Raw genomic sequence first — 26,661 nt, 5'->3', positions numbered from 1 at the left:
TGCTTTCTAAGGTAAAAGAAAAACTAAATAAACTGAAGAGAAAAGTACAACTACATATGCAAGTAGTGTATTGCCACCGACATCGGTACGAAGCCCACAATCGCACACTATTACAATGTCGATCTTAAAAAGAAAAAATACCCTTGTAAAAAGTGACATGTTAGTGAAATTCTATGAGAACATGTGATCGTATGCATTTTTTATGAGAGCAAACTACCAGACGATTGTTGTGACAAGTTCTTCATAGTTGAATTGTATTAAACGGGATATAATGCATATTCATTTCTTTTAATAACAGATAATGTTTCACACATCACTTCATGGATTCTTATACATATTTATCCACAAAAAGTGCTTCGTAAAATAGGGCAACCTAAGGTGAAGAGACAAAGAACAACAGACAATGATGTTTCATACAAGTATCGTATATATGATAAGGTTGGTCACAATAGGCTGAAGCATGAATAACATTATGTTAGAGTACGTACGCTTTACAAAATGTTGAATTTATTAAGTTATTTAATGAATCGCTTCTTTGTATTTATCTAGTATTTTTTAATGAATTGCTCCAATGACTCTTTTGTCTTCTATGCAAATGTCAAGTATATCTTGACTTGATATATGATTATTATGATTATGGTATATTTGTCTTATCGTACATGTAGTACTTGAGCAGAAATCATGAATTAAACTTCACACAGGTACATTATATATCATATTTTATTCTACCTTTACAATAATCTTAAACTCAATTTATGTTACAACTCTTAATTTTTGTCGACTGAGGTAACTACTACTAGGTTCTTTGAAAAATAGACATAAATGATAAGGTATTCAAGTTTAGAATTTCATGCAAGACGTCTGAGAAGTAAGAGTTCAATTGTATGGTATGGGTGAGATAAGAAAGCAATAGATGGTCAACAATTGCAATTGTTAAGTTAGTAGTTACAATTGCTTGCAAGGAAAGCCAACGATGTAGATCCTAGTTTATGAATTCATGCAAGACATCTGAAAAGTCAGAGTTCGATCATATGGTATGTATGGTATGGGTGGGATAAGAAAGCAATGGATTGTCAAAAGGTTCATATGGATGAACAGGTTCAGTTTTTTTAATGAATGAAATGAATGCAATGTATGAAGAGTTTTAATTTTGAGTGATGAATAATTGTATGAGAAAGTTCATTTTTTGAATGAATAGAATAAATACAATTTGTGAGCAGGTTCAATTTTCAATGAATGAATACAATATATAAGCAAATTCATTTTTTAAATGAATGAAATGATTGCAATGTATGAGCAAGTTCAATTTTGAATTAATGAATGCAATGCATGAGTAGGTTAATTTTTTTAATGAATAGAATGAATATAATGTATGAGAAAGATCAATTTTGAATGAATGCAATGCATGAGCAAATTCATTTTTTAAATGATTGAAATGAATGCAATAATGTTCAATTTTGAATAAATGCAATGTATGAGCAAGTTCATTTTTTAAATGAATGCAATGTATGAGTGAATGAATGCAGTATACAAGCAAGTTCATTTTTTAAATGAATAAAATGAATGCAATATATGAGCATGATGTAAATTATAAGTTTAAATTTTGAATATTTTTTAGATATTCCTTAAACAATTAACAAGGTTTTATATCCACAAATTGAATTGTGCAATTGTAAACTGGTAAAAATGTAAACAAGTGAATTGTGTAAATGTTGTAAGGAAGTGAAATATGTAATTATAAACTAATAAATTATATAAATGTTGTAAATTGAACAAGTAAAACTGTAAAGTTATGATGATGAAAAAGTTAAAATAAAATATAGACAAACAATGACAAATATTGATGAGGATGAAAAAGTTTGCATAAAATATAGGCAAACAATAACAAATATTTGTGAAGATAAGAAAGTCTGCATAAAATATAAGTGAATAATGACAAATGTTTGCAAGAATGAACTTAGAAGTATTGAAATAAAATACACACGAACCTGGTGAGATATAATGCGAACTTAGTCTAGTATTTGCAAAATTACGCGATTCAGTTTAAGTTCGCATGTATTTTCACAAAATCCGCATATATAGAATGAAGTTCCAACTAATATATCTACAAACTTGTTGTAAACATGTCAAAACTTCACAAATATTACATTAAAGATTTCTCAAATTTATTAAAAACTTAAATGTAAACCACCTCATATTTTTGCAAAAATCCCTGTTTGATAGTAAAAAACAATGGTTTGCATTTTAAGGTTTGTTTTACCTTTAAAAAATGACGGTGAAGAAGATTTTGAAACAGCAAAGAAAAGATGTCATAATTAAAGCGAGGATTTTAAAGATTGTAGAAAGTGAAAATACTACTATGGTGAATGATGTTAATGGTCCTTAACAAAAGCAGTAGACCCCGATTGTAAAAGAGTGCAAAAAAAAGACGATTTCGCCTCAATCATTTGCTCAAGAGAGGGTCTGCAAATAAAAACAATTATCCAACTGACATTAAGAAGCCAAAGATCAAACCTAAATTGCTATGTGAAGATATATTTGATTAAAAATGAACCCTTCAAGAAACAAATGCATGCTCCGCGATCGAATTATAGAATACAAAAGCTCAAGAGTCAGACAGCAGAGAAAACAATTTCACCTTAATCATTTGCTCAAGAAAAGAGGGATTATGCAAATAAAAACAATAACCTAACATTAAAAAGTTAAAGATAGAGACCTTTAATGTTGAGCTATGCTTGTAACATTTTCACTTTTGAATTAATGAAATAAATACATTCATTATTTAATGATAAATTCATTTTTTAATGAATTGAATGAATATATGTATGACAATTTAGGTTAAATGAATTGAATGTTGCATGAATATGTTATTTTCATGTGGATCCCATAAATTTTGAGAAGTTTAAGTTTCAAAAAGTTCATTACATATATACAACTTTGATCCAATATTTGTAAACTTGCATAGTTCATCTTAACTTCACATATATTTTTATACAAACTTCGTTAAAAAGATTAACATAATTGTGACATTACAAAATTGTTCGCACATTTTTTTATATGAATTTCATATTATATATACAAACTTAGTCAAGTATTTGTAAAGTTTCGGGGTTTGGATTTAAAAATAATGTTCGTAAATATTATTATGTAAAATTCATTATATCTACAAAAAAAAACATGCAAACCTCCTTTTTAAGTGAGAATTTGTGATAACCGATCACATGAACTTCCATGAGTTTCACACTTGCAAAAGGTAAAAATGTCCTCACGAAGTTGGCCATTTGTAGTTTTGGTCATCTGGTAGATTTTGAAAGATTATGGGGTTTTTCAAAAAATGCATCATTTTTATCATTTCTGTATAAGGTATGCACTCAATGGCCCCAAAAAGAATGCAAAATCAGGTATGCATGGCAAGCATGTGTCTGGTCATGTACCCTATGCAAAACAAAGATTCATCTCCAGCCATACCAATTTGACTAGCAGCAACCCATCTGGCTTTCACTTCCTTACAAGCTGGACTCTAATTCCTGTATGCCCACCTTTCATACTTCCTTTACAATGATGCAACAGAATCCCTGTTATTTCTGCTCTTTTAAAAATACACGGCAATGAACAAGGCCTTTCAAGTGTTTCTTACCAATCAGAAAGATGGCAATACTGTAAGCAGAGCATGACTCCATACAATATAATGATCTCCACTTACCAAGCAACTCCTTTTCAAAGACAAATCTGCAAAAACACAGCAGAAAACGAGCATGGCAGAGTACAAAAGAGAGAAGGATCACAAAAAATAATCAGGAGTCTTGCGCGTGGTGTCAGGTTCAATCTGTCGTGGAGCTGGATCAAACTGAAGAAATCTCTGCTCCATTGACTCCCCAATCTCCATTATGGCAGCCATGTTACCGCAGCGGTAACAGTAGTTCGGAGCACTAAAAACAGTCACCACATTCTTATCCTGCAAAAGAAGCAAGCATCCAAAATTTGTACAGTAATTGATGAACAAAAAAAGAAAAGAAAGATCTGTCTATCCGCTGTGATGTTACATACCTGACACCAATTAAAACCTTCCATCACAAGCTGGTGAGCTCTGGAAATAAGAGTGAGACCATTAGTATGATTGAATTGTGCTGCAATATCCTGTCCAAATGTATAGCCTGCACCACGTGGGGAGATTCCCCAGCCACAACGATCATCTGGGTCAGACCATAGAAGATCACACATGGGTCCTTCATGCGGGACCTGTTTCACCCACCAAACACAACTAAGGCAAAGAACCATGATATACTGAAGAAGACCACAGTAACTTAGGCCCTAAACTCTTGTTAAGGAACACACTGTAGGAGAGAGAGAGAGAGAGAAGCCAAGACCCAAGAGAAGGAAAAAATATGTAAATTGTAAATCCTTTGAATTTGGATGGAAGATCCCTAGCATATTTAGAAAATAAAATTCAAAGGCTTATTTTGTACTACAGGTCCACATTCTCTATTGTATAATGGATACTTATGAAAACAATGGGTTGTAAAATATCACACTTCATTAAGTTCCGAGAGAAGAATTCATACAGTACATGTGGAGTGTCCAGCACTTCATACATCAAGACTAGCATGTCCAAGAGTTGAAAAATAGCTGTGCTCAATGCATGTCAAGAAGTCTCGGTGTCAAAGTTGGATGGCTGGATGCCAATGCGCTGGACCTCTAGAAGTGTAAGAAAACACTTTAGCATTTGCTAGCATTATCGCAATCATGGAATGATTATTTGAGAGAAATAAAACTCAGAAAAAGAATCTATAGTAAGTTAGCACATGTTAGCCCTAGATATTCAAAATACAATAGGTTGGCATCACAACGACATCACAGTAAAATTTTCACCTTCTTGAAGTTTGGGAATCTTAATTATCTAGCAAAGTGTTTTGAAACTTACCAAATTCTTATTAGAGTCAACAAAGACTTGCTCAGGGTAAAAGTAAAACAAACATTGTGAACTTGTAATGAAAAATATGCATATAAACCACTCATCCACCCACACAATCTGTCCACATGCACGTGCAGACTGAAGTAGAAGATGATAATCTCATCTTTAATGCACTCTTCACATTTATTTAATGAAGACTTGAAAAATACGATGACAAGAATTATGGCATACTTCCTGTATCCGATCCAGTGCTCGAATGTTATCCAACGTATCTAATGATGGGGAAAGGCCACCATGCAAACAGAAAACCTACAAATGTTAAAATTTAACCAATGCTTGTCAGAATTGTGACAAGTCGGAGATCACCAAAATAGATATGTATGACATTCAGTAACTCTGACCTGACTCTCAATAAGAGCTGTGAGGGGCAGATAATCAAAAAGATCAGTAAAATGTTTCCAGACATTTGCATTTCCATATTTTCTCAAGCACTCATCATAGAAGCCATACCTGAAAATTAACTGGATGATCAGGAAAAGATAAAAATAACACAAGGATAATTGAATACCTTTTAGAGTAAAACAAGAATTAGAGAAATAACTTGGCAAGGTAATGCCATCAAATGCACAACAAGACATCTTGATGACCACAGATAAAGTAGGATTATTTTGAAACCCAATGAACAATAATCCATTTAAATGTCTTGAAAATGAAAATATCTCCTGCACATATAATGTTTGCAATAGGAAGCTTGTAGTTTCAAGAAACTTGGTTCACAACATCATAATATTTGTAACTTGTGGATCTGGAAACTTTTTAGATTAAGCAACTAGATTTTGCTGTCAGTAGATACTTGAAGATAGCGGGGAGTGTGAAGATTCAATTATGTACTCAATTAACTTAACTCCTAGAGGATCGGCAACCCTTGGAAGCTTGATCATATCTTTTTCGAGTAGGTATTCAAGAACTTCCTCAAGCGGCTTATCTAAAGGAGTGAATTTGCGGTCATAACCCCAACTTGTGCGCTTTATCTTCTCTTGAGTGCTTGCTTTCTACTGGGAGCTGGATTGGAAAAGCTTGGTTAGGATGGTCGATTGGTCTTCTCTTCATCTTCCACCAGAATATTCTTATCAATGCATTCTTGGACGATGTTCTTAAGGACAAAGCAATTCTCTGTGTCATGTTCTACTGCTTGATGGAACTTGCAAAAACGGTTCTTGAATCTGCCCATAATTGCTGAGAGATCAGCAACTTTGGGCAAACGGATCATATCTCTCGCGAGCACATATTCCAAAACACTGCCGAGTGTATGGTCCAAAGGGATAAACTTTCGATCAACACTCCAGTCTTTGCGCTTTGGTTTTTCCTGATCTTTCCCTTTATGCTGGGGACTGGATTGGAGAGGCTTGGTCAAGATGATCGACTGGTCTTCTTTTTTATCAAGGAGATTTTTATCAATGTAATCCTGAATAATGTTTTTGTGAACAAAGCAGTGCTCGGTATCATGCCTGAATGCTCGATGAAAATCGCAAAATTGATCTTTAAACCTTCCTCTGACCATTGTAGGATCAGCGGCTCTTGAGAATTTAATCATTTCCTTGGCCAGCATATATTCAAGGATTTCTTTGCGTGGTTGGTCCAGGGGAGTAAAGTTGCGGTCATATCCCCAACCGTCATGCTTTGGTTTTCCTTTTGACTTTAATTCTTGTTGGGCATTTGAAAGGGTGGGATTGTCATTTTGCTTGTCTATCTCATCCCTTTGACCTGTGTGGTTATCTCTGTCGGGATTTTGGTTTCCTGAGCTGCCTTTGTGATTCTTTTTACCGCCCTTCTTGCTATTGCTATTGTTGTTTCCAATGGTATTCATGGGGAAGGTGACGGGTATCTTTTCCTTGGCAGGCACCTTGAATTTTGTGCAGTCCCCGAAACCATTATAGAAATTCTCGCCTGTGTGCACCTCCTTTCCCTTGTCTTGAGCTCGCAGGTCTTTGACTAAGCGACTCATCTCTCTCAGCTGTAGTTGTATATGATTGATATCCAGCTGATCCTCGGGTCTTTTGATGAATTCAGACTCTAAGATCTGCTTTTTGAATATTTGGTGAGTTTCCGTCTGCAGAGTCTATCTCTTCTGAGATATCTTCATGTTGGGCAATTCTGACAGGCGTCTTGGATTTCTCCTTAGAAGGCCTCTTTTCTAAACTTATCCTGGCTTGCTCTCATTGTATTTTGATCATTATTCTTTTGAATAACTAATATGCAGCGGGATCGATGGCATCCCTGAGCTTATTAAAATGGCAACAGAAAGAATAGTTTACTTCACAGGAAAGGGTTGATGGAAATCAACTAAGATGGTTAAAGAGGAGCTGGTGTGTTGATAGTTCATTTGACAGGTTGATGGAAATCATCTTGTACCCTTGAAAGAAGAGGTTTGTTTTTTGTTTTATGCATGAGCATTCTGTTGGAGGGATACTGACAGAAGCAAAAAACTGCAAATTAATCGGTATGTGTTTTGATATATAAATGTTATAAGAAGAAAAAACATTAGGCATGAATATAAGGAGGCAGCCAGAAAATGCAAAGTTTGAGCAGCTCTAATCAAACAAATTCTTTGCAAATTTGATTAATATTAGGTGCAATTATGGAACTAATGTTTCCCTCATAACCTATGTAGTCAAAAGCGCTAGGCAGTGCCTAGTCGATAGACCCCTAAAAGACTAGTCGAAGACTAGGCAGGACTAATCGGTACCCCAATTACAATATAAAAAAGTATAAAAAATACATAAAAACATGTTTAATTCTTGTAATAAGATATTGTCATCACATAAGTACAAAATTACACATGCTTTCACGAATTATATTAATAACCATAATACATAACCAGAATATACATATATGGAAACATACATATATATAACTGTACACACACATATATATAGGGTAATACATCCGTGCTAAATGGGTTTTTCGTCTTTTCCAGTGCTTTTTTCGCAGTTCTGACCCCATAAATGTGTTGGGCATGGTCGATTTACTACGAATTCACACCTGGATCATGTTTGGAACCTCAAAAATTTATAAAGATTTTGGACTGTTGATCTTTTGAACCTCATAAAAACCCACCCATATGTCGGAATTGAATGCTTCAAGAGCTGATCCCTATAAAATCAAGTACATAGATCACATCTGTACGGCCAATATTTAAAAATAAAACGAAAAAGCCCAAAAAACTCATTTAACATGTTTAATTTAGCAAGGATTATTACCCTATATATATATATGTGTGGGTGTGGGTGTGGGTGTGTGGAAAACTGGAATATGTTTATCAAGCAAATATGTTTGCTGGTATGAATCATGATTTTCATAGGTGGTTTTGCAAATCCCTGCAGATGCATTTGGCGTGGTCAATTTGGTAGGAATCGACTGTTCGATCATCGTAATCAGATCAAGAAATTTTTATGATTGAATATTTATAAAAATTCTAAGCCATTGATTTTCAACCCTTAAAAGATCTTTCTTATACATCGTAATTGGATGATCCAAGAGTCTGTTTCTATAAAACCAAGAGTCTAGATCACATCCGTACGTTGAAATTTTCGAAAAAAAAGTAAAAAAAAAACTATGAAAATTGTGGTTCATACCAATAAACATATTTGTTTGGTAAACATATTTCAGTTAATAATCAACAAAATATGCTTTAAGCCTTTCACATAAGCACAATAACACATACATGTATAAATAACATATTACATAATCCATAATACTAAACATGCTTCTAGGCTTTTATAGAAAAACTCGTCAGAAACAAAGTAACACACATATACAAAATAAAACTAATCAATTAAAACTGTGCATGCTTTCAACATTTCACAGGAAAAATCCCAAAACAAAGTAAAACACACGTGTATATAAATAAACAATATCTATAATTAACTAAGCATGTTTTCATCATTTCATAGAACAAATCACACACACACATATATATATATACATATACATACAGTGACGTAGCTAGGATTCATGTGGGGGGGGGGGGGGGCAAACAGGGGTGTAGGAAAAAAACTGGTTTGATAGTCGGGGTTCGGGGGCAGCGCCCCCGGAAAAAAAAATTGAGATAAAATAAAAAATGGCTACAATTATTAATAAAAATCTATTTCATATGGACAAATCAAACTATTTGCTGCAGTCAGGACTGGGCTACAAAAATGGATAAAAATCAATTTCATATGGAATCAGGGCTGGGCCAGGACTGGGCTTTTAAAAAAAAAAATTGACTGTTTCGGGAGGCAGGACTGAACTACAGCCCAGTCCTGCCCCCCCCCCAGCTCCGCCCATGTATATACAAAAAATAACAGAATATATATATATATATATATTAATAAATGACTAAACTGCCCTCGTGCCTAAACAGGGCAGCTTAGTCCCCTACTAGGTTCCCTAGTTGCTGCCTAGTCTGCAAAACGGGTACCTTTTAAGATACCCACCTAGGAATTGCAAGGCCTAAAGTGTTTTACTTATGCCTAGGTGGACTAGTCGGTGCCTAGTCAGAGCCTTTAACTACATAGCTCATAACTTCAAGAAATATGGATTGCAAGAAAACAAAAATACTCTTTTTAAGTCTTTGCATTGATGACTCAGTAATCACAGATAAATGAGATAAGTCCTCAAGGAAGAAACCAACCAAAAGAGTTATGAGAGTCGTGGAATAAGCAATACTGAAGATAAAAGGGAAAAAAAAGAACATACACTTGAGTTATCTGCCGACTTTCGTGGTTGCCTCTGAGTACTGTAATTCTATCTCTATACCTTACTTTCAGGGCCACTAACAATGTGACAGTTTCCACAGAGTAATATCCACGATCTGCAACCAAAGATATAAAAAAACACATGGTTAGATAATTGTTGGTGGTTCCATTCACAACAGAAAAACTTCCAAACTAAGATCTTCACCCTTGGAAGCAGGAAGAGCGGGCATGTGTGCATGTTTGTTAAGAAAAATCCCAAGAAAGTAGTTTCTCAGCCATTTCAAAATGTGGTCAAATTCACAAATCAAGTACAAATTTATTTTACTGGAATTTCAGTTTTGGGGTATAAAATTATGATATTCATTGATGAATAAGCAAAAACATGACACTATGCCTTGAAATCACCTATATTTGGTTCAAAAAGCAAAAAGATCTTTCCCCAAAAGATAGAGATTGTTCATATTCTCTTCATTGTCCAAGAAAAAAAAAGCTAGTCAAATGTTTGAACAATTCTTAAATCGATACATCAAATGTCAGTGAACTATTAAAAATCTTCCACGAAAATGGATTCTTGTTGAAGACAAAAGGACTGGATTGATTAGACGCAAACTTCTATTGAAATTTTTGACATAGAGAGAGACATCAATCATTTTCTAAAAAAACGTTTAAGTGGGAATGTTGGAAAAGTATGGAAGAAGATAATACAACACAGAGGACTCATGGGGATAGGGCTCTTAAAAATCTAAATGTATATACAACATATGTGTACATATACGCATTTGTGTGTGTGTGTATATATATATATATATGTGTGTGTGTATGTACATGTTATGTTAGTACCTAACTAGTAAATAGTAACTAGGTTAGTGTCTAACTAGGTTAGTTTCTTTTTACTTTTTCTTTATACTTAGCTAGAGAGGCATTGGAGAGAGAGCCCAACGGCTCTATTGGAGTCAACGACCTCTCTCAATGTCTCTCTTAGGAGACCCTTTTGTATGTATAAATAGGGGTGAAACCCCCTCTCAAATGTATTACTCTTGCATGGTCTCGATCAATAAAATATTATTTGTATTTCTTATATTTTCCCCTTTAATGGGTGTTTGTGTGTGAGCCCATTTGAATGTTCTTTTGGTGTTTTGGTGGAACTCGTGTCCACCTTGTTGTTTTGGTGAATACATTTTGGAGGATTTTGTTTTCTTACATGGTATCAAAGCTTGGAGATTAAGCTGATTTTTCGGTGTATTGGGAAGCATGCCGCTCAAGATTTTGAAGAGATAAAGTCTCTTTTGCAAAATTTATTCAAGTGCTCGTGTGTTCGTGCTCTTCATTAGAAGTGCTCTTTTTGTGGTAGAGTACTCGTTTGTTTGTGTTCTTCATTGAAGGTGCTCTCTTGGTGGTAGAGTGCTCGTGATACTTTTGATTATCTCCTCTCTTTCTTCCTTTTCTCTATCTTCTTTCTCTTAGCTCTAAACATGGATGACAATGATAATGTCACCCTAAAACCCATCACACTCAATGACACAAACTATGTAACATGGGCTTCAATCATGAAGCACTTCATATGGGAGAAAGGGTTGTGAGGGTTAGTGGATGGGTCAGATTTAGAACCCAAACTAATTTTTACTAAGATAGAAGGAGAAAAAAAGGTACCTCTTACGGAAGCGGAAAAAACCAAGATTATGGCTACGTATGAGAAAAAATGAAAAGAATGAAGAATGGGGCATGCCAAGATTATGTCTTGCCTCATTAGTAGTGTTGATATCAAGAAGTGCTTGAGTCTAGCTAAGTTTGAACATGCAAATAAAGCATGAGAATATCTCAATAGAATGTATTTTCTTAAAGATATTGCCCACATTTGCAACTTACAAGACAAAGTATGCACCATGACTCAAGGAGAAAAAAGTATTAGAAAATACTTTATTGAGTTGTCCGACCTTTGGAATGAGTTAGCTCTTGTTGAGCCACAATGGCATTGTCCCAAAGATATAGAATTTCGTCAAAGACAAATTGATGTGGAGCATTTCTATTAATTCATCAACAGTCTAAGACCGGAGTTTGAATCTACCAAATTGGATTTTCTTCATAGAGCAAAAGTGTTCCCTCTATTGAAGAGCTAAGTATGGAGGAAAATAAACTAAAAAAGAAGACATCTAAAGAAGATGATGATTCGGTCCTAGTCGTGTCTAGGCCGGAAAACCATGTCCATGCTTACAAACCACCACATTATGGGAGACCAAATAACTATGGAAAACAAGGTAATGAGTTTGAGAATAAAAAAATATTTGTTAATATTATCATAAACCGGGACATGTCAAGACATATTGTCCTAAATTAAAGAGACCCTATGAGAAGAAAGTAGCATCAGTTGTACAAGAGTCAAGTGAGCTCAAAGCTATACAAGAATCAAACATTGGGAGCATGTCTTTGACTCAACTCGTAGAAGCTCTCCAACCTCTACTCAAAGGAGCTTCATCAACCGGAGTCACGGTCTCTTCTGTGGACATCTCTAACCCATATAAGACTCTTTAGCTTATTGACTCAGGTGCCTCATTTCATATGACACCAAATGGTGATATCTTATCCGAATGTCATAACTCAATCTGGTCAAATATTCTTACTATTGATGGGACATTCCTTGAGATAAAGGGAATAGAAAATTTTAAAAATGTTTCAAAAAGTTTTTCTATTCCAAAAATTAAATATATTCCTAAGTTAAACTTAAATCCTTTGTTTGTCTCTTAATTATCTGACCATGGGTATAATGTTTTTTTCTCTTCTATTGCTTGTCGAGTGTAAGATCCCTAGTCAGGAAAGCTGATTGGGGAAGGCCATAGGAAAAAAGGTTTATACTACACGAATTTTTTGGAAATACCCAAAAATACCTTTTGTTACAATGTTCAAAAACTAGAATTAGATTTATGGCATACAAATTTGGCCATCCTAATGTATCCAAAATCCAGCACTTTCCAAATATTAAAAAGTTTGTAATTTTGAAAATTTTACATGTGAAGATTGTATTCTTGGCAAGATGAAAAGATTGGCATTCCAATAAAGAACTTTTGTCGCTACACGACCACTTGAGTTAATGCATTCGGATGTTTGGGGCCCAACACCAATTATATCTAAGGGTGGGTTTGCATATTATGTAATCTTTGTTAATGATTTTACTATACACACATGGATTTATTTTCTCAAACATAAATCTGAAGTTTTTTCATATTTTCAAATATTTCACAATTTGGTCAAAAATAAATTTCAAAAAGATGTTTATATCTTTCGCACTAATTCAAGGAGAGAATTTTTTTCAAAAGATTTTAAAGATTACCTAGAATCAAATGGTATTACACATCAAAAATCTTGTCCTTACACTACACAACAAAAATGTTTGGCTAAAAGAAAACATAGGCACATCATATAAACCACAAGAATTTTGTTTATCTCAAATCAAGTAAAGAATTTTGGGCCGAAGCCACTTTGACAACAGTTTATCTTATTAACAGAATGCCAACAATCTTGAAAAATATATCACCAGTTGAAAAACTCTTTAAACTTACTCCTAATTATTATAGACTAAGGGTTTTAGGATGCAAATGTTTTGTATTAACTAATAAAAATGATAAACTTTCTCCTCGTGCTAATCCTTGTGCCTTTGGGGGGTATGCAAATAACCAAAAAGGTTATAGATGCTTTGATTTTAAAAATAAGAAATTATATATTTCAAGAAATGTGTCTTAGAAAAAGAAAAAAAAATTGAATTTGAGAATCCTAAGGACATAACCAAGTATTCTTTCCTATTGAATCTAATTCCAAAGTGTGGTGATTGTGATGTCAATCTTAATGAAGATCAGGATATCAGAAATGATATAGTGAGTGAAGAAGAATCTCTTGACAATGAGATAAGTGAAGAATAATCTCAAAATCGGAATTGTATTCAATATTCCAGGCGTAGTAGTTCGGAACATCCATGTGCCCTTGGAAAATATAATAATGAAAACAATGTAAAAATACAAACTAGAAGGTCATCGAGAGTATCAAAAGAACCCTAGGAAATTTGTGCCCTATGAGTCCTTTTCACCTAAGTATCAAGCTTAGGTTGCATTGATACATTCCTACATAGAACCCTCCAATTATGTTGAAGCAAAAAAACTTTATGAGTAGGTAGAAACCATGAGAGTAGAATTAGATGTTTTAGAAAAGGCGAATACTTGGATTGTCCAAGATATTCTCCTAGAAAAGAACCTTATAGGTTATCGATGAGTCAAGATAGACCAAGAGTAACAAAACCCTTGAAAGGCACAAAGCTAGGTTAGTTGTCAAGAGATACTCCCATGAGTATGGAATATATTATGAGGAATCCTTTGCACCTATTGCTAGGATGATAGCAGTTAGAACCGTAATAGCCCTTGCCTTTGTGAAGAAATGGCCTATATACCAAATGGATGTTAAGATTGTGTTTTTGAAATTGGTTGAAGAAGTCTATATGGGGGCACTGCCTGGTATAGTTATTCTTAAAAGAAAAGCTCTTTGTTTAGATAAGGCTTTGTATGGCCTTAAACAAGCTTCAAAGACTTGGTATGACAGGTTTAGTCAGGTTATACTTGATATTGGATTTTAATCTTATTTAACTGTCACAGCTTTGTTTATTAAGAATTTTGATGCGGGTATTATTATTTTTCTTCTTTATGTGGATGATATGATCGCCACAGGAGGTGACAAACAGGGAGTTGAAAGCCTTAAAAGACTTCTCAAAACACATTTTAAAATGACTAATTTAGGGGTTTTAAAGTATTTTCTTAGTATAAAAGTTGTTTATTCCTCTAGAGGTTATTTACTGACTCAATCTAAATTTGCTTTAGATATTGTTGCGAAATACAAGGTCAGGTATTTCAAATAATAAAAAGGTTGACACTCCCAAAGTTGTAAATGTCAAAATGAAGATTGATGATAGGGAACCACTTGAAAATCCAACACCATATAGACAACTTATCGGGGCTCTGTCATATCTCTCAATTTCGAGACCTGATATTGCACATGCAGTTCACATAGTGAGTCAGTTTCAGCATACTCCCACCATTGTTCATGTGGGAGCAATTTCGAGACCTGATATTGCACATGCGTGCACGCTGATCCGAAAAAGTTGGACGAGATGCAACCGTGGCTCAAGCCACATACCGTGGAGGCACTTCAAGGTTTCCTCAGGTTGACCGAGTACTACCGGAGATTTGTGAGAGACTATGGTATCATGGCCTAACCCCTCACCGCTCTCTTGAAGAAGGATAGTTTCGCATGGACCGATAGAGTCACTAAAGCCTTCGAAAGATTGAAAGAAGCCATCTGCCAATCTCACATTCTTGCCTTGCCAGACTTTTTCAAGGTTTTTATGGTAGAGATGAACGCGTGAAAAAGCAGGGTAGGTGATGTCCTCTCGCAAGAGGAGCACCCCATTGCATTAATGAGCAAGGCCTTGCCCAACCGAAATTGTACCTTGTCTACCTATGACAAGGAAATGCTTGCTACGGTTCTTACGATAAAGAAGTGGTGCCCCTACCTCCTTGGGGCACAAGTTTATCTCCACCGACCACCAAAGCCTGAGGTACTTGTTGTGAGCAACGTATTACCACTGTCAGCCAGCAAAGATGGGTCACGAAGCTCATGCAATATGACTTTGAGATCCAATATAAGAAGGGCATAGAAAACAAAGCGACTGATGCTCTTTCCCACCCATTTGAGGACACACCATTTTTGCACACACTTACAACTATTGAATGTGATGTTGGAGCAAAGCATGTAACGCCCAAACGAGCCATAGTAGGATCCACAAGATTGTGTGTGAGTTGGGTATGAACCTGGATAGTCACTTTAACCACATGGTTAGAGGTGGAATCTTATTTTACAAATGGTGGATCAACTTACAGTCGGAAAGCGACGTGATCAAGGATTTATTGCACAAGGTGCATGACACGCCTAGTGGCAGACATGGGAGCATGTCCAAGACGTACCAGAGGATGAAGGCCCTCTTTTATTGGCCAGGCATGAAAACTTATGTCTGTGAATATATGCGACAATGCATAGTTTGTCAAGCCAATAAGTACGAGACAATGAAACTGTCTGGATTGTTATTGTTGTTGTCGATCCATGAGCGAGCATTGCAAGATATTTCTATGGACTTTATAGAAGCCCTACCGTCATGTGAGCAGAAAGAGGTCATCATGACACTGGTGGACATATTCTCGAAGTGCGCCAACTTCATTGGGTTGCCACGTGAATACTCAACCGAGTTGGTGGCCAAACAATTTGTGAGCCACATGGCGAAGCTCCACGGGATGCCCCGAAGCATTATGAGAGATCAGGACTCGATCTTGGTGAGTCAATTTTGAACCACCTACTTCAACCTTAGTGGGACAAAACTGAACTTCAATATTGCTCACCACTCACAAACGGAGATTGTGAACAAAGCGGTAGAGACCTACCTCCGTTGCTTCGTGGGAGACCGTCCGAACAAGTGACCACTTTTTGCCATGGGCAGAATACGCCTACAACACAAGTCATCACTCGTCCATCGAGATGACTTCGTTCACGGAATTATACGGGTTTCCTCTCCCACCAGTGTTCACGTATGAGCACGGGAGCGCGGTATCTCCCGAAGTAGAATAGGCTCTAAAAGGGCAAGATGAGATTCTCGCTACGCTGAAGTTGAACATCGCGAAGGCTCAACAATGCATGAAGCAAATCTATGACAAGGGCTGGACCGATTGGACATTCAAGGTAAGATACTAGGTGTGGCTGAAACGCAGGACTAGACGATAGAAGAATCTCTTGGGCCAAGACTACCACAAACTCCTGCCCAAGTACTATGGATCGTAGCACTACCAGAAGAGGAGAAAATCCATCTCATCTTTCACATTTCCCGCCTCAAGTCGTTCCATGGTGAGCCACCAGCCATAGTAGAAGCTCCCCATGATGAGGACAGAGAGCCCCAACCTACTAGGATTCTAAAGACCAAGAGACTCTCCAAGTACGACCGTATGATGCAAAAACGTCTTGTAGAGTGAGACGATTGGGGCAAGGGCAATGCCATATGGTAGTGGGAGTTTGATATGAAGTTCCCAGAGTTTGGACCGTGGGGACAAAGTACACCGGAGCATGGTGGATCTATTACGGTCCAGTATATGACAGGGGATCCAGATCCAATACCCAGAATCCAGACACCACTACAGAGACCCATGGGGCTCAACCAGCAATGTGGGTCCCAAGATGGTGAGGTGGCTTCTCTAATTAAGGGAAGACAAATTAATTCAGAATCTTAGTCAAAAGAGGAGAAGTCGAACATGTGGCACCACCAGATAGCAATTCAATTAGCATAAGGGGGGCCACCTGTGGGGGGGTGTGAATCCAGAGAGTCCCAGAGGACGTCTCCCCTTCTAGAAGATGCTTAGATAGCTTTTAATTATGAGTCTTTAATTAGTTTAATTAATTAGCGTGAAGTCTTAATAGAATAGGAGCCCTAGCTTAGATGGGTTATTGATTTTTCTTAATTAGATAAAGTGTGGTTTAATTAGGACTCAACCCCAGCCCCTCTATATAAGGAGGTTTAGGGTAGCTCATTGATTTATGAATTTGATTATTGAAGTCTCACATCCCTCTCTCTATTCCTCTCTCTAATGTCTATCTCTCTCGTTTCTTCTCCTCTCCTCTCTCTACTCTCTCACGACTCCATGAACCCCTCTTCATATCAAACCTTTGAAGGTTGGACGTCCAACCATACTAGAAGCTCAAGCTTCCCCCTAAGCTCGGACCATGCGTTTTGCTCTTTCGGTGAGTCGAGTAGCATCTCTGCATTACATATCGTGTGTCCGAGTTCCAGAATGTGTGCGACCTCATACCAGATTGCTACAGACCTCCTAGGTACTTATACCAGCCCCCATTAACCTTAGACTAGCTTTCGTTAACTTCCTAGGTCTCGAAACCCAAAACTGCATCCCGACAGGTGCCCAAAAATGCCAAAAATTGCTAAACTGATAGATCATGACCACCACCAGCCTACCCCTGAGTTTAGGTCATATCCCAAACCCTCACATACATCCCTAGGTAACCCTAGAACCCCTGGATCAGAGCATATCAATTCTAGACCAAAACTACACCCGAAATGCTTACCTGATCCAAGCCGCACCTACCCAATTTAGTCGATTAACCTTGTTTCTCTCGTTTCTCCCAATCTGCAACCACGATTAACCTTAGACATCTTCTCTACCGTGTCCAGCAGGGTTCTGTACCCCCGACACGTGTACCACAAGTCCCATGATCAAAGAATCTTAGGTTCGATCATCTTGAGTTTGTCGGACTCAAATTAAAGTACTCGTCCATTGATAATCCGGATCTACCTTTCAGGCCTTCTTCTAAACCATCAAATTTGGATATCCCGGAGGTTCTAACACATTGCCTAGGCATGCTTAGGAGCACAACAAGGCAATGCCTAGTTTTCTACACTTGAAAATTTTAATTAAGAGATAACAAAAGGCATATCAAAAGGAAAGTATTATAGAATAGAATAACCTTTTAATGTATGATAGAGAAAACTTAAAAAAGAAAAGTATAACTAGGAATAAATAACGTGATAAAAGCAAGGACTCGCACACAAAGCAAGCATATTAGCATGATCATTAATCAAGTAATTAAATTGGAATTAAACACTTGCTTATTGATGCTCATATTTTCCATACCACAGGTCTTCCTTTTCAATCAGGTTTCTACATTCATATTGCATACAGTCGCCTAATTCACAGTTAACACTCTATTATGCCAACAGCAATGTCCTTCATACAAAAGTTGTTGCAACCATCACATGATTGCTAATGACACATTGAGAAGATTAAGATAATAGCCAAGTGCTGACCCAAGGTTGCCCATAGGGTTAACTGTTTCTAGCCTTATCTAGGGACCTAGAAGCTTTCCTTTGATAAATAGACAGCTCCAAAGCTAAGTGAATGCCACCTAAGTCTACAAAATATACAACTAAGTTCCAACTTCAAAAAACCTCCCATAAGAACGATATCAAGTCATCAACTAAGAACAACCCTGACCAAAACACTGTTAGAGGAGGTTAACAACACCATCTACCCAGAAGCCACCTAGGTAACAAAGAACCCAAAAAAACAGAAGAGAAAATGCAACATCCAAAAAAATTGGCAACTAAATCTTGCAAACAAAGACAATAATCCTGCCCTCTGTAGAAGCCTTATGAATCACATAATTCCATCCAAATCATAATTTAGCACACTAATTTTCACATATATTGATAAGAAGCATTCTCTTGCCAATATCACCTTCCCAAATAGATAGTGCCTCATTCAAGTAATTCATTAGAAATTTAGAATGATAATAATCTCTAATTCCATGTTGAAGTAACATTAAAAGAGTAAAATATGTACACAATTTGATTCTTTTAGGGTGTGTGACAAAGAAAGCTTTCACTGTGATTCTTTTCATCTTGCCATAAATGTTTTCACATCTTTCATTTCAAAGTTAATCATGTATGTTGCAAAGAAGAAAAGTGATGGTAATTGCAGGCAAAAAAGGAAAGTTTCCCAACAAAAAAAGAAGTCTCGCTACATGATATGCACCTTTTTTACCAGGAAAAAGTGCATGTATTTTACTCTAGAACATTTCTCCATATTTGCATGTATTGGTAGAATTCCTCCATCTTCAAGTTTATGCCATAATCAGAATATACTTCATGTTCTAGTTAAACATAGTGTAACTCCAATGATAAATCATGTTTCAACAAAAACTCTACAATTATATCAATCTGGCTCCAATGCTGCTCACTAGGACAGGAGATATCTCTAGGTATTAAGTCTCTGACAGTAGCAACAATGTACTCTTCTCAAAATCTTAATTAGCACGATAATTATAGGAATCTCGACCTTAAACTCATTAGGATATTCAAAATAAAAAAAACCATATACTACGTCACAGGGACTCACCAAAGAGGCTGCCGCACTCGCATCGACGTGACGCGGGTGAGGATGCAGTCAATAAACCCTGGGTGCGCAAAATGGACTCGATCAACTTTGACCGAGTTCATTTTGGTCCACTTTTAAAAAAAATTGTGGTGGGTGGGGTGTTTAGGGCATGACTCCTCCCCTCCCCCCGACCCCTCCTCCTCTTCCAACGGCGGTGACATTAAGTCTCTCTCTCTACGTTCCTCCTTCTCTCTTTCTTCTTCTTCTTCCTTCTCATCCTCCTCTCTTTCTTCTTCATTCTCCTCCTCCTCCTCTCTTTCTTCTTCTTCCTTCTCCTCCCTCCTCTCCTCGTTGAAGCAAGGGCCAAACCCAGGCCTGCTAGGTTCGGTATATATATATATACCCTCCCTGCACCTATGTGACATAGCCCACATAATATTCCACAGGTTCCCAAGAAGCCCAACTAAGATTATAGCAAACTGACATCTATGTCACACAGATACTCCATTTTCATCCCGGTATCGTGATGGGTTGAAAACTTCATAAAAATCAGTGTATCCCCATATTCACAGCCATATCCATGTGACATAGACTGCCACATGTGAATGGCCTTGAGACGAGAATCCAATGAATATGGAACTAACATAAGAAATAGATAATGAAAACCAGCTGAAGTATAAGGTTTTATCTAATGGGCAACAGTAAATGTTCTTTAAGAATAAATAACACAGGATCACCTGAAAACAACAAAAATGAAGACTCAAGTACTTGAAAACAGTTAAGAAAGAAAGAAGGAACAAAGGAAAACTGTAAGAAGCAAAACTACATTCTTATGGAACTTATATTAAAAACAAAAGAAGAGTTATAACCTTCTTACCAAAAGACAAACATCACCAGAAATGGGAAAGAGGAAAACCATCAGGACAGCTGTGAAAACACTACTACGCTATTTAACCACAAGTTTTTGCAAAAGCAGAGGTTTATAGGTGATGAAGGCCCAAATAAGAAGGAAAAGCAGTCATGTAGGCAACAAAGCATAGAGTTACAGAGTTTGCAGCACTACCAAGAAGGAACCTATTATAACCTTCAGGCTGAGGTTACAATTGCATCGAGAGCTCAAGGAGGTGTTTCAAAGCCATATTTTTTGTCATAAAGACAGAGAAACCCAAAGTATAACAGTTGGATCGGCTATGCCCTATTCATCATAACTTAATAAAACTTACGACAGCCAAAGATGCTCGGCTATTTTTCAACAAAGCACTCTCTCCTACACTTTATTCAACCTATTAGGAACAACAAGTGATGGCAGCAAAATGCAGTCTAACTGGTCATACAAAGATCAGACTCATTGTAAGGATTTTCTGTCCAAGAATCAAATCAAACACAATATCAATAAGAAAACTGTTTGATCAGCACCACAGCATGCGGTATTTCTAATCAAATAAAACCCCAGGAAAACCATCTGACAGGACTTTGCCTAATCTTACAAAAAGGGTCTTTAGTTCATTAACCAATATCTTCAACAAAAATCGTGTTTTTTTTATTTCTCCCATTTTTAAAGTATCATGTTTATTTTAAATGTATCGTGATTTACTTTTCTAATTTTTTATAGTTTCTTCTTTACATGTTTTATATATGTTCCAGTTTGTAACATGTTTATATGCCTAATTTCCTCCAAAAAAACAATTTTTTTTATTTGACACGAGATTTTCCCTCTCCGAGGAAATCCGGATACCGAGATTTTCGGTACTGATCACCAGGCATCGTAAACTTAACAAAAGAAACAATAATGTTATAAACAACAGAAGTAGGACGTCCGAACCAATTGGGGAAATCAGTTTACAAAAGAACCATAGGTTTCAAAATAAACCAAATTAGGGCATCAGGAAAACAAATAAACCTGAAAAATAGATCTCCAGATCATCATCAGAAAAAGGGAGAAGGCCGGATCAAAAAACGAACAGGGAGGAAAGGAAGGAGAGGAAGAAGAGGAGGGGGCTAACCAACCTACGTAATCTCCCATGAAGAGGTAATTGGTGTCGGGGGCCTTGCCGCCGATGTGGAACAGCTCAATGAGATCATGGAACTGGCCGTGGATATCGCCGCAGACAGTGACGGGGCACTTGACGGGCTGCACGTTCCACTCCTCCACGAGGACGGCCCTTGCCTTCTCGCACAGCGCCTTCACCTCCGCCTCCGAGAGGGGCTTGCACTCCATCAGATGCTCGATCTGACGGTCCAGATCCGCGTGGGAAGGCATCTTAGATCGAGCGATCGATCCACCGCCCCGAAGAAGAACGACGCTTCAGGGGAAAAGGAAACGGATTTTTTGTTTTTGCACCTTATGAGATCGCAAATACAAAGCAAAATCGATCGAGTCAAGACACTCTCCTCCTCCTCCACCTCCTCCTTCAGCTGTTGTTCCTCAGAAATTAGGGTATGGCGTGTCCTTGAAGAAGACGATGGGGGACGATCGGATGCGAGACGGCCGCACTTATGCTTGTTGTTCGTGTTTCTTTCCTTCCTCTTTCTCTCTCTCTATATATATAAAAGGAAACGAGGGCTCCCTTTTTGGCTGGCGTTGGATTTTTATCATTTTCTTTTTCGTTTTTATGTTTTCAATTCTTGAGATTACAAGAAGGGACGAGAGCGAGAGAGCGAGAGACCGACCCACTCCACTCGTTTCTTTACTTTGTTTTCGGGGAATAGAGCGCCCGAGATTAAGAAGATTTCACTTTTTTTTTTCTTTTGATTTTTTTTTTTTAAATGTACTTCAGGTCCACCCTTTTTTCATTTTCTTATTTCTTTTTTATTATTTATAAATGTTGTTAGTGCTTGGTTTTCTTACTCTTGTGGCTGGGGTTTGTTTTTAGATGGGAAGGGGCGAGGGAGGTGGGTAGGGGTAGTAGGGGTAGGGGTAGGGGCAGGGGTGGGCATCAGGCTGGCCCGGCATTAAGTCTGGCCTGGCTCATTTATTAACGAGCTCAGTTTTAGCTCGGTTTTTAACGGACTCAGGTATGAAGAGTCGCCCATGACCCAATGAGCTAATGTGAAGCGCTTTGGGTTCAGCCTGACTCGACCCAACCCAAGCCAAATTCATTTTGGAGGTTATTTTTAATAAATTAATAAAATAATTTTTATAAAATTATGGTAACTAATTAGGTAAACAGTAATAATTAACAAGTTTTTATGTACCCAATTAATTATCTTTTTAGTTGTCATAAAATTAATGTAACTAATTAGGTAAATAGTAATAGTTATCAAGTTACTATATAATTAGTTAATTTTTTAATTTTTATATTATTAAAAATTAATAGATAGCTCATGCCCATCAGACCGATTCGATAACCATGGGTCAATTCGAGCTCATCCCACATATATTTAAGGCCAAGTTTCGGCCCTGCAGCTAACGGGCTCAGGCCTAAAACTTTGACCAAAATCCGATACATGAAGGGTCAAGTTGGCTTGGCCCATTAGGCCACCCTGCCGGTTGCCCACCCCTAGCTTGAGGTTGAGATAAGGAAAAACAAACTAAAGAAAAGACACATATTGTAACATCGGCGATTTTTTTAGGCTTTTTCTGAAATTTTTAGTTTTTTTATAAATTTTAAATTTGAAATTTTTAGCTAGAAATGTACTAAAGATGTTTGTGAGACTAGTTAAGAAGTTTTAAAAATGAAATAAAAATTTATTTAAAACGTGTTTAACCCTACACTCCTAAAGCTTTTGGAAATTTGGGTCATAATTCGACAAAATTTGGATATTCACCTTAGTAGAATTAATGAAAATAAATAAAATAAATGTTTAAATCTTTAAAAATAAATTAATAAAATTTATTTATGTATGAATTTACTTAAATTGCATTCATTAGAATTTATGTAAATTTTGAATTAATTTACAAGGTATTTTAATGTAATTTAGAAAGAATTTAACTTGAATTTTATGGAATGGATTTCAAAAACTAATTGGAATTCATAAAATGGTAGGAGTCCATAGGTGGGCCCTCCCATCCTATGTGGCATCCTACTTAAAGTTGTAAATTGGAAAAAAATAAATAAAACAAAAAACAAACTTGAAATTAAGGTTAAAAGCAAAGTGTCCCTAAAACAAGGAAGAAGCTTGAAAAAGGCAAACTTACTAAAAATTTTAAAAGAAGCCCCGTAGGGGGGGAGTTAGTTTTGAAAGAGCCTAGAAGGTCCAACAAGGATTGGACCTCCCTTGAGAGATTAGGAAAGTAAGGGGGAAAAAAAGAAAAATTTAAGTAAAGTGAAAAAGTCAACTTGCTTGTTTGGCAAGCAAGTTGAGATTTGAAAATAGGGGGCCCAATATAGGGGTCGACCTACCCCCCTTTCCCGTTATATTAATTACATAACACCTATATATGTGTGTGTGTGTGTGTGTGTTATACACTATTCAATCTATAATTCTAAGAAGAAAATGCAAGAAAAAAAAGATAAAGAAGTAGAAAAAACAAGTAAAATGGCATTGGAATTTGAAAAGTTATTTTTGATCTAGATCAAAGGCCAGAAATTAATCCAGTCCTTGACCAAACCCTAGAAAGGAATTCTATAAAGGTAGAGGAGGGGTTCACGCCCCCCATTTTGGACCCTCTTTGGTTTGTTTTTAGAGCCTTCCCTTCTCTTCCGAATTCCCTTATTTTTCTCCTTTTTCCATCTTTTCTCAACACCAATCTATTGGTGTTTGGCTTTGTTCCAACAAGGGAAAAGGCTTCACGTGGCTGCGTAAGGTCTAAGGAGGTTCTATACCAGGTCGTGGTGTGCTTTAAAGTGACGGATCGTGCGAAACTACCCTTCGATGCACGAAAGAACGAAAAATTTGACAAAAGGTAGGTGATATATACTCTTCTTGTGAAACAGAAATTTGTTGTACAAATTCTGTGGGTTTTTCACATCCATAGACCATAAACAAACTCTCACACACATGGGTTTGGCTTACGGCTATCAAACCATGGAAAATAAGGGTTTTTTGAAGGAAAACCCTCGTTGAAAATACTATTTACTCAAAAACAGGTTTCTCAAAAAAGAAATATATAAATTTTAAAATTTCATGAAATATGCTGTGATTTTTTTGCAAGTATCAATTTGGATTGGTAGTATATGGTGTTATAGATATCCTGTAAAAATTTTATGAATTTCTATGGTCAGAATTTTGAGATATTGCAATTTTAGTCAAATCGGGTTTTTTCAAAAAAGATTTTGGTAAATTAGAGAATATTATGAATTTCGTGTATGAACCCATGTGATTTTATTTTTATAGTTGGTAGATTATATGCATAGGAGTATTCTGTGATTTTTGTAAATTTTTTTGAATTTTATGTGCATGTAAATTTCATAATTTACTTCATTAATTGTGTATTTTTCTGAATAATTAATGCATGTGAGAGACAGATCAATTTTTCTGGCCAAACGGCTAAGAAAAAATCTGACTTGTCTCAATAAGAATAGATCAATCTTAGAGGAGTAGTTCTACTACTATTTTGATTTAAATTTTTGTCAAAAATCTATGGATGTACGGATTTTGGTGACCTGAATTGGGCCCACTTGAATGTCTAGATCCAAAATTTATTGTTTTCGGTTAGATATCTAACCAGTAAAACGTGCGTAACTCTCTTGTCCGGAGGAGTTTCGATGAGTGGTTTATTGCATTGGAAAGCTAACAAAATTTTCTAACTCTTGTGAAATATTTATCTCTGTTTATGGTCGGAGCCCATTTCGGCATCAGTTGAAACATATTCTGATATACCTTCAGTAAAACATTCGTAACTTTCTCATATGGAAGGATTTTTACGAACGGTTTGCACCTACAAAAAGTTGATGAAATTTCCTAAATTCTGTAAAAATATCAGCTCTATTCACTGACTGAAAAAAATTGTACTTTGTAACAGTCGGACAGAGTTGAGAGTTTCGCAATTTGGAGTTGGTCTAAGGGTCTAACCCCGATACATGCACAGTTATCTATGTTTCATGAAATTTTGTGTATGACTTGAATGCATATTATGTTTGCTTATTCATGTCTAATTTGTACAGTATATGATGTATTTTTTTTATGGCATGAATATGAAGGCTCGTAATTAATTATGTTGCTCAAAGGGAGCCAAGTGTCAATTGATGGACTGAAGGGTCCAATAGGCAAAGTATCATGTTAAGTTTCAAGTATTAGTCGCAACTGCAAATTCGAACATGTTATGATGATATTGATGTTTCAATAATATGGATGCTCAAGTTTATGCTCTATATTGCATTGGCCATGTACATGCACATGTATTAATCAAAGTATGAAAATGAATGAGATTTTATATTTGCATATGTTCAAGTTATGTTAAAAGCATGATTTAATAAAAACTTCAATGCTTTATTAATAATGCATCCATCGCTCGTAAAGTGGCCAAGAATTTAGATGTTGTATGAAAAATATAAATTTAATCAAGTAAATATGTGACATTTAAATTTCAAGATACTTGTTAGGAGAGTGACAAGTGATACAAAACTTCGTGGGGCAAGCAAGTTTCGAGCACGAAAGGTTGCTCCTTTCCTCCCACGATTTTATGGGAAAACTTCTGCATTAGACTATAACGCAGAGGGCAAGATACTCATGAGAAAAAACTGGTGCATCGAGTTGAAAGGTGTTGAGAATCTCTATTGTACTAGCGTCCCTCACCCCTTCTTGGTGAAAGGGCCCGTCCAGACTAAAGCCACCCATGTATGTAAAATACTGCCTGAGCCATGGTTCTGATCTGAGAGTCAAGCCTATGTCGTATGAGCAGGACTAAGAAGTGATAACTTAAAGTTGTATATGCATTAGTTAGGCATTTCATGCATCATTTAAGAAAGAAAATATAATTTAAGATAAGAAATTACGCATACATTCAGTTGCTTCTGCATATGGTAAGTCATCCATATTAACTGCTCATGCATTTGAATTTCTCTAAATGAATGAATAGATGTGCAGTTATTTAATTTAGTAAAGTGAATATGCATGCCAATTGTGTAAGTAGTTCATTTAATTTTAAATGTTAAATCATGAAAAG

At 36.3% G+C, this 26,661-nt stretch overlaps 1 protein-coding gene across 1 annotated transcript; it reads right to left on the bottom strand.

Annotated features, from left to right (window-relative positions):
- Positions 1-3,404: 3,404 nt before the first annotated feature.
- LOC149828483 (serine/threonine-protein phosphatase PP2A-2 catalytic subunit-like) lies at positions 3,405-22,128 on the bottom strand. The gene is made up of 6 exons (XM_090016861.1): positions 21,621-22,128; positions 9,653-9,767; positions 5,314-5,422; positions 5,144-5,221; positions 4,048-4,239; positions 3,405-3,955 (listed from the first exon to the last, which is right to left on the bottom strand). Exons 1-6 carry the CDS (start codon positions 21,871-21,873, stop codon positions 3,782-3,784), a joined length of 921 nt encoding a protein of 306 aa, XP_089872987.1. The 5' UTR covers positions 21,874-22,128; the 3' UTR covers positions 3,405-3,781.
- Between the last annotated feature and the right edge of the window lie 4,533 nt (positions 22,129-26,661).

This window comes from Nuphar pumila, chromosome 9, assembly GCF_984573655.1.
Source record: "Nuphar pumila chromosome 9, dmNupPumi1.hap1.1, whole genome shotgun sequence".
Lineage (NCBI taxonomy): Eukaryota > Viridiplantae > Streptophyta > Magnoliopsida > Nymphaeales > Nymphaeaceae > Nuphar > Nuphar pumila.
The sequence above is the reverse complement of the archived record's forward strand: the minus strand, read 5'-3'. Positions and strand labels throughout refer to the sequence as shown.